At 33.5% G+C, this 10,165-nt stretch overlaps 1 protein-coding gene across 1 annotated transcript; it reads left to right on the forward strand.

The window, feature by feature from the left end:
* Nucleotides 1-9,300: 9,300 nt before the first annotated feature.
* Nucleotides 9,301-10,089, forward strand: TRIADDRAFT_34167 (uncharacterized protein; the record flags this gene model as incomplete). The annotated part of the gene is made up of 1 exon (XM_002118390.1): nucleotides 9,301-10,089. A coding segment is annotated over one exon (789 nt), but the record flags the coding sequence as incomplete, so codon positions are not given.
* Nucleotides 10,090-10,165: the final 76 nt, after the last annotated feature.

Raw genomic sequence — 10,165 nt, forward strand, 5'->3', positions numbered from 1 at the left:
CTCTCGCTTATTACTTTTCCGCCTTACAATCTTAGCACCTTACTTACTACACACTTCATTATTAGCATCTTAAATACAGAATCATTTACACCTTTCATGTGAAGCTCTAGTGTGAGCACTGTAGTAGTTCTCTTCAAAACGATACAGTTACTAAGCTAGCTATATTCGTATTGAATACTTAAGCCTCTAACGAAATATCTAATACACGTTGTATGAAAATAGTTTCAATAATTCTAGTTTGAATATTTATAACCCCCAAACACTACAGCTACAAATCACTCTACCATTCCCTCACTTCTACATACGGGACATGCAATGGAATCTTCAACACTCTCAACTCATCATCAGGAGTGATCAGGATTACTGCTTAGTAAATTCAATGAAAAAGGAATAATACTTGCGTGAAATGTAAAGCTAATCTTGTATCTTGTACCCAGTACAATTTAACGAGAGTGTCAATCAACTAAGTTAATATTGCTTCCATAATCAATGAAGATGATTGATGTGTATACTGTACAGATGGATAAAGTATACCCCCAATGTCAGTAAAACCAATACCCAAAAATAAATAAAGCAAAGCATAATTAAAAGTAGTCTATATCTAGTCTATGGTCAATGCTATTGCTGAGTTAGTTTAATGTCTATTACAAATCGTAGTCAAAGAGGGACTTGAAAGAGAAAAGGAAAAACATCTCTAACAAAACATTGGTAAAATAGGAGGAGAACATAAAGATCAACATAGGGATGGAGAAAATGGATTGCAAAATTGCAGCCTATCTATCATTAAGCATCCCATCTAGTCTAAAGCAAATATTGATGACAGTCTTGTAATACTGTAGATGGCGATCTCTTCAGCTATTAATAAACTAAATTAACGTCACTTCTATCCATGAAGATGATAGATGTGTATACTGTATAGATGGATAAAGTATACCCCTAATGTCAGTAAAACCAATACCCAGAAATAAATAAAGCGAAACACCATTGCATTCGTCCATGGGGCGAATGCAATGGTTGAGTTGGTTCAATTCCAATTATAAATGGTAGTGAACGAGAGATTTGAAGAGAAAACGAAAACATTTGTAAAAAGATTTAGGATTAAGATGAAAGTAAAATAGGATGAGAAAATAAATAAAAACAGGGATAAAGAAAATGATTTGCGAAATTGCGGTCTACCATGGACTATCTCGCCGATCATAAAGCAAACCCCCAAAAGTCAGTTTAGCCAATACCCAAAAATAAATCAAAACAAAATTAATAGTATTGCAATCAATGCAATTGTGCTGCTAGTTCAATGTTTACAATTGCAGTAAAAGACGGACTTGAAAGAGAAACAATCTCAGCAAGTTCTTGGTCAAAATAACATGAGAAGATAAAATAGTCTGCTAGCAAAGGCGATCATGACTGGAAGGGATATTGCCAACAGAAAATCGTCTTACCTTGTTGTCCATGTTGTCTTCCACTTTTTCCCGACCCCAAAGGCGAGATTGCCTGCTTTCATTCTCTTTCTCACCTTGCTATCCACAGTTTACAAAGTAAATTAGTGATTTCAATTAGAGCCAAGAAAAGTGAATGGCGAGCATGCAGTAAGCAGCGTGCCTGTGCGATACTTTCTTAGTCCAAGTGAGGTTACTCGGTTGATATCTTGCTTATAATATTGTCCGCTGTAGACTCCATTCCTACTTCTATAGAGTGACAAGCTATTTTGCACAGTAGCTTGCAGCGCCGACTCTCTACTTGGTCTTCCTCTTCTTCTACTGCCTTCTACACGTGAAATGGCAGTCAACCATCAAACATCTTTTTTTCTCACTTTCTTTTTCCATACTACAGATTTCTCTCTCATACTTATTAATCTGTGCTTTTGACAGATATTGTTGGGTGTTAGCATTGTCATCTTGCTTAGCAGGTACGTCTTTCAACCAGTTAAAGCAATCTTAATTAATCGATGTCATTTTAAACGCAAACCCTAACATTATTGCAATAATATAATCGTCCCTTTATCGCCATTAGACCTATAGTTGACATTTTGGGTTGTGAACTGAATTTCTCTTATACTTGTTAATCTGTGTGTTTTATAGATATTACTGGGTGTTATCCCTGGACAATATCCTGGATATAAATGCAAATACTTTACAATTGGAAATCTGCTCGTCTATAAAGTTGTCTACAATGACGATCAAAAAATGGCTACACAATCCAAAGAAGTGATGATTATATTTGGTTACTTGGTATGCCCTACCTAACACTATTGAGTGCGGTGTTGTTACTCAATAAAATGCTTTAATAAAGGATGATTTCAATGGCAAATATTGACTACGCCTTTAACAGTATCATATTGACCATTTTGTTGGACATGATGATATGTCCTCTCTCTTCAAATTTAGTAGTTCTTGCTACTTGTATCGAGTAGAGTACAGTATATAAAGTTTTTGAACTGGATGATGAAGTAAAGTTAATGCTGTAGATTATGGGCCATTGGTCAACAGTCGTGCCTGCTGTATCCTGAAATAACAAACTACGGTCAACAAAATAACCAATTGCCCAACTTTAACCACAACGAAGCCTTGAAGGCAAGCGAAGAAATGACATTTGCTCTGAACCCGTACAAGCCTGGCACAGCCATTGCTGCATAGTTTCAATAGTATCTCATAGGACACTTGGGCTGAAAATGGCGCCTTGAAGAATCATGAATTTGGACATATCCAACAACATGCACATAGCAGAATATCATTTCACTACCATTATATTTGTACGCGCATATTGAGGGTTGAAAATCGATTACCTTTGAACTGGCTACGTTGTAGGGAACATTTTTGCCTAATGTAATAGGATTTTTAGTGGGTAGAAGTTTACTCGTATGCCATCTTCAATTCTATTTGGTTCTATTTGCTGACTTTGCTTATCGTTAGAATAAGCAGCATACAGTGCAATTGATAGAATTATACCTACATTTCGGCCCAAAATAACATCAAACTATCATTAGCCAGTCATGAAAAAATTAAATTGGTAAGTTTGACATTTGCTTGAATTTCTATCACATTATTCGTTACTTTTGAACTAGAAATAGAAATTGAAGGTTTCCAAAAGACGTGGACAAAAGCCATCTTACTGTACATGCTATCTTAAGAATCTTATTCAATTATTAATGTCATTAACATTAACTTCTCATAAATTGATGCAAAAGATTCTTCACTAGCGTTGTGTCTAAACTTATCATCTACAATTAGATTTCATTATTCAGTGACAGTCCAGCCTCGGTCTTTGCAACATGGATGGTTGCATTTTCAAGATCAATTTCTATTTACATTTATATATGAGTTTGTAGGAGCATCTTGAATTATTGTCCAACCTTTTAAATAACCGAATTGTTTGTATTTCTGTGTTGGAATACGAATCGTATGCATATAAATTTGTACCCGACATACGCCTACTATGCCATTAATTAAATAAGCATAATATCAATTCGCTGACAAGTACCATAATCGATTATTGCAACAAGACTTTATTCGAATTGGCACTAACTTGTCGTTTTTGTCAAGGACGAATATCATTTATATATGTTGAAGTTATCAAATCAACTCAACATTTTTCATTGACCAATAGTCAAGGAAAAGATGGCCGATAATAAATCCATCCACTCTATAATTCCTCCTCATATACAATCATTGTATGAAAATGGTGAAAAGTATAAGACTACCTACAATTGAACCCAAGGATTATCTTATTATACGCAAGCTCTAGATGAGATTCAAGTGTTTTGCAATCCTTGTGTCAAGATGGATCGACTTCGATGCGATATATGTCTTGATATCTGCGATATTTATATTTTACAAAAAGAACAGCAAAAGAATGGAAAGAAAAGGGACATCTCTGCCTACTTAACTGCAAGATAAAGTGAGAATGGCTGAATAGTTAGACAGACAAAGTAAGATTAAGGGATGGCAACGGGATTGGAAAGAAGCACTGGAAGACTGTTATAAATCGCTGAACTTGAAATTAAAATGCTTCCATAAAAATGATCCACGCCTTGCTGATAGTTATCCGCAGATTGGGCGCATCTACCGTCATCAGGGCAAGTCTACAAAAGCGCTTTCTAAGTATGACAAATCCCTTAAAATTGGATTATTAGTTCTTGGTCACAATCATCCCGATGTTATATAACAATATTGGAGTTGTCTATGAGAAACGAGGCGAGTATAATTTGGCTCTTTCTACATATAACAAGCCACTCAAGATTCGATCATTACTTCCTGGTCACAGTCATCCTGATGTTGGGCTCTTATATAACAACATTGGAGTATCTATTCTAGACAAGGAAGGCACCATGAGGCTCTGCATATGTATAATAAGTCACTCAGTATTATTCTACCAGCCTTAGGCGTAAATCATCCCGAAGTTGGAAAAAAACGAAAAACAATATGGCCATTACTCCCCGGGTGCAACGATCACAGTATAATCAGTCAACGTCAATGGCGAAAAGAGGGAAAGATAATCATGATGTTAATCAACACGTCCAAGATATAGCTTCGTCAATCGACAACAGCATTTTAATATACTAGTATTCAAGACTACCATAAATACAGTCCTATATCATAACAACCATATTCTGTACTTTTTTATCCTACAGATTTACAAGAAAAGGAATATTACCATGCGTATACCAAGGCATTAAATCAAGGTCATTGCTATCATAATTTAATACGAGGCATGTTTATTGGCCCTCCCAATGTGGGTAAATCTTCTGTTAGAAAAGTATTTACTCAACAAGTATTAATCATTAATCAATCTCCTACACAAGTGGTTGAGAATTCTGATTTCATGGTGGAGACTGAATAGTATGGTATTCATAATTGAAAGAATTGTGACTGGACTGAGGTAGTAGACGATAAAGTCAAAACAAGCATCGATAGTCAAGAGAATATCAATCAGCAAATTACCCATGTGCATCCAATACATCGACCCGTTTTAACAGATAACCTACCATTGCCAAATTTACAAAAAGACAATGTGCAATCTCCTATAGTTAGTAATGCTTAAACGATAGAACTATTAATCGATTGTTGCTATTTTTATTCCACTACTTTAGACCGATGGAATGATACCAAAGATGAAGGTAAACCTTGGCACTTTCTATGCTAAATATTGCTCACAAAATTCGATTGCGCTTATTTGGTAATCTTCATCTTCTTATAGCGAATTCACTTCAGATAATGGCTGTTTGTCGCTCATATCTTGGCCAGCATAAAGTGGCTTTTACGATGCTAAATAATGTATTATACATTCGATTAGCACACCTTTCTAAAAATCATGCCCATATTGCAGACACTTATGAGCATATGGGGGATGTTGGTAGCAATAATGGGGACTATCAACAGGCTATTTCTAAATATAACATGTCACTAGATATGAGACATGCAATCTTAAAATTTGTCATTTTTATTCTATGTTATTCCAGGATTCGACTACAAAATCGGATTCTAACTAAATATAAATAATACTATTGTCACAACGTTGTTTGTGGCACAAATAACTAATTTATTCCTAGTGTAACCGCTGTACCGTTAAATACCGTTGCTAATAAGTGTCACTAACTCGACTAGCTCAGTATAAGACCTTATTCAGCAGTGAGTATATCCAGACAACTTCGTAAGTCATCTTTATTCGAACGATAAAATATACTACTAGGTAATGTAATATGAGAACCCATTCTATGATTAAAGACACGCTCTTATATACCTTTGCCAATTTCCATCGGTGTAAATTAATACATAATTCTATTTACAATATACTTGATTTTGTATAAAATATATTTATGATAATTATTATAGAATAAATAGGTGTTCATTAATATTGTGTACTTACCACTCTTACTCCTATTAACAAATCAACTAGACTTGTTACTTAACAATTCACAGTAACAAGTGTGACAATCTCTATTACACATTCTACTCTTATTAGATGATTTAAATCATCAGAGTCGCTAATAGAAATCCATTAACGATTTAACATATCGTCACTCTACTTTAGATAAAAATATGAATAAATATTTTTTTATGTACGGTAATGATGAACCGTAACAACCATCAACAATAAAACTTTTTCTGAGAAAGAAATAATTAATAGAATATCGGATTATAATTGTAATCTATAATAGCAAGAAAGATTACTATTTTCGTTGTGCGACATTCTAAAGTAAAATTGAAAGCACATTTCACGTATCGATACTTTAACTAGGTAAAGTAAGATGCTATTTCTATTATCTATCGAATAATAAAATTGCAAGAATTCAAACTTCCAACAAAAACTATTCATGATTTATTTTGCTTTTTTTCAAACACATTATTTCATTAATTAAAAATAGAGGACCTCATGCTGTAAATACGCTGAAAAATATTATGACAGTTTATGTATGATATTGCCTTTGTAAAATGTAAATGTTACAGATTTTCTTATACATACACCTGTACTAAGAGAAGTGGATAGAAGAAAAGCACATTACAATAGGCAAATTATTGGCGATAGCTAATTCAAATCTGATTATTGACGACAATCGCATACACTTTTTGGCCAAGATTATGCTTATTTGCTGTTTGAATTAATCTATATAATCTGCCAATATCTACTCAATTTTGGTTAAAAGAGAACAAAGAAAAATTAGAAGCACATACGTTCAAAGTTACCAAACCTTGCTATTTCCCTCCTTCCACCAAAACCTCCACATAGTTTCAGGTCTTTGCAGCTTCTTAAGCAAGCAGAATTTACATATAAATTTCGCATTACTGGTAAAATACTGTAGTGATATAAACTATTAATGAATTATTAAGAATCACATTCAATATACCGTACTCAATTTCGATTGAAATATACGGTAATTAATATTACCAACAGCAATGACTTTTCCTGCAAGATCGTTCATTTATTATTATGCTGGATAGATGATTAAAAAATAATGATTTTCTACAATACCAGTAAAAGAATTTTTGAAAGAATTTATTAAAGTTCTGATATAGCATCTTGCAGCTACTATAACAAACAGCACGATTTCTTACTAATTTTATAATGTCAACTGTATCAGCCTAGCAATAACAATTTCAACTTAATCCTACGTAAATTTCGGGGCTGCTCTATGTAAGTGTAATTGCATTACTAATCCCCATTTTAAAAGACCGTTACTTCTATTTAACTGATAGTACCGTTGTAAGCCATCATTTTGATGTTCTCTAGCCTAAAATACTAATTTTCCATGATTAGTTTTACTTCTTCGCAATAATACAGTTAATATAAATGATAAATACACTTGCAATTCCATGAATATGTGATTACGATATTATGATAAATCCTAACCAGAGTCAAGTCATTGGGCTCATGCTATATTTACGCTATATACTATATGCATGCTATCTATGTATAGCATATACATATACTTTGATAATTCAATTTTGCCCTTCCCATACGATTATGGAAAATAAGTTTCCATTTGAAGACACTAGCAGCTATGCAATTAGTGTTAGCTTTATGTAAGTGTTTCTTTAAGCAAGTATAATGAAGGAAGTCGGTGGTAGGCAATGTACGATATAGTAGATTAATGTTGAAGTATATCGACAGTTTATACTCGTCGCTATTTATCATTAGCTTCAATGAATATGTTCTTATTGCTTACTGCTGATTGTTATTGCTTAATAAAAATACGCAACTTAAAATACCGATAATTATATTGCAAAACCACATCATTAATATTACATAACGTGAAGTATTTCTTTATTACCCTTTTCCAATAGCCTATAATCTGCGATTGCAGTTCTAATTTGCAAATTTTCAATTATGCTTTGTAGTCATGAAATAATATTAATTAACTTACGGTTACAGTAGTAGATTACCCTAAAAAAGATAAAAGCTATTTTAATTAGGTGCTAATTGAATATTATTAATTAATCAAGCTAGCAAGTCAGTCATTGAATGTATACTCGTATAATGATAGATTTTAATCGCATCGTTTTCATTATACATATTTAATTTCAGTTACTGATGTTTTCGACATCAATGTGATAACTATGATATTTGAAAATAGGATTGAAAGTTTACGGATTTTAAATGAAATGGTGAATCTACCCTACGGCTTTAACTTGTATGATTTGTGCTATTTGGATTTTGTATGGTGAATTGAGTACGAATCACTTAAATCGTAAATTGAAATAATACAGACCACCTCTTATATGCATGGCATTATATAAGATTAAAAATAAACCTGCAATAAAATAGTCTATCTTAGTATCTTATATAAAATTGACACATTTAATAGAATACTAGTTTATCCTCGTGTAAGTACCGTAAGTGTCATGTGCTATGCAGGTGATTTATACATTAGCTTTAGTTGAATTAGACATCAAGCAATTTTGTATTCATCAATCAATTTAATGATGCAAAATTATTATCCAATCAATGTTAATTCAATCTTTATTGGTAAGCGTGGAAGCTATTGTCATGTTCCTATTCTATTCATGTTCATGCTAATCTTGAACTTATTGTACGTGTAGGCTCAACATTTGAGTCATTTTGATGCTAGTGTTGTGCTAATGATGCGTTTTTTAATTATTATTATAATGATGATTGACATATTAGAAAAACGGATAGAAAGAAGTGTTGACAAGAATGCCTGCCCAATTTAATTTATTTCTTCTCCATCATCCTGATGAATTGTAAGAGAATAATGGATGAATGATTGAAAACCGCGAACAAATAAAGGCGTATCCGATTTGGCTAATTAGAGCACGCTCCTAACAGAAATAGACTTTGTAATGCTGATCTTGGTTTTAAAAAATCGAGCATCCATGATAGTGTGCTCTTTACGTATTTTATCACTCATTTGTACAGCGATCAAAACTGTTAACCCGATCGAGTAGACAAATTGTGACTATTTTTCTCAAATTGTATATTTTGATTGTTGTTGAAAAGTAAAATATGGCCAATCAGACTAGCAATTCTACGATATTTGACGAGATTGAATCTATACGCAAAAAGGGCGTGAAATATCATGGCGAAGGCAATTATGAAGACGCGTTATTTTATTTTCAGAAAGCTGTAACTCAAATCAAATCGATAGCGGAGAGTAGCGATAGTCGTCGTCAACTTGAATATTCTATTTATCTCGCTATGGCTCAATCTTACCTGCAAAAATATCAATTGATAGAAGCCAATGAATACAGTGGAAAAGCAGAAAAGTTAGCTGAGAAACTAGAAGAGGTCAAGATTTCTTATTGTTTCGATATCCAGGGCGACTGTAAACGACTTCAAAGTGATTTTATGGGTGCTTTGAGTGATTACAACAAATCACTTCAAATAAAATTAAAATCGTTAGGGAGTGAACATCTTGATGTCTGTAAGTCCTATCATAACGTTGGCTTGGTCTACCAGAATCAAGGCAAGCATGACGAGGCTTTAAAGGAATACAATAAATCATTAAAGATTAAACTGACACAACTTGGTGATAATCATCCAAGTATTGCTGATACATATAGCAATATTGGTCTTGTCTATGATCGTCAAGGCAAGTATGATGACGCTCTATCAATGTATAACAAGTCACTCAAGATTCGACAAACACAACTTGGCGACAATCATCCAAGTATTGCTACAACATATAACAACATTGGTCTTGTCTATCATCATCAAGGCAAGTATGATGACGCTCTATCAATGTATAACAAGTCACTCAAGATTCGACAAACACAACTTGGCGACAATCATCCAAGTATTGCTACAACATATCACAACATTGCAAGTGTCTATGATAATCAAGGCAAGTATGATGACGCTCTATCAATGTATAACAAGTCACTCAAGATTAATCAAACACAACTTGGCGACAATCATCCAAGTATTGCTACAACATATCACAACATTGCAAGTGTCTATGATAATCAAGGCAAGTATGATGACGCTCTATCAATGTATAACAAGTCACTCAAGATTAAACTGACACAACTTGGCGACAATCATCCAAGTATTGCTGATACATATAACAACATTGCAAATGTCTATCATCGTCAAGGCAAGTATGATGACGCTCTATCAATGTATAACAAGTCACTCAAGATTCGACAAACACAACTTGGCGACAATCATCCAAGTATTGCTACAACATATCACAACATTGCAAGTGTCTATG

The sequence above is a fragment of the Trichoplax adhaerens genome, genomic scaffold, assembly GCF_000150275.1.
Source record: "Trichoplax adhaerens TRIADscaffold_57 genomic scaffold, whole genome shotgun sequence".
NCBI classification, from domain to species: Eukaryota; Metazoa; Placozoa; class Uniplacotomia; order Trichoplacea; family Trichoplacidae; genus Trichoplax; species Trichoplax adhaerens.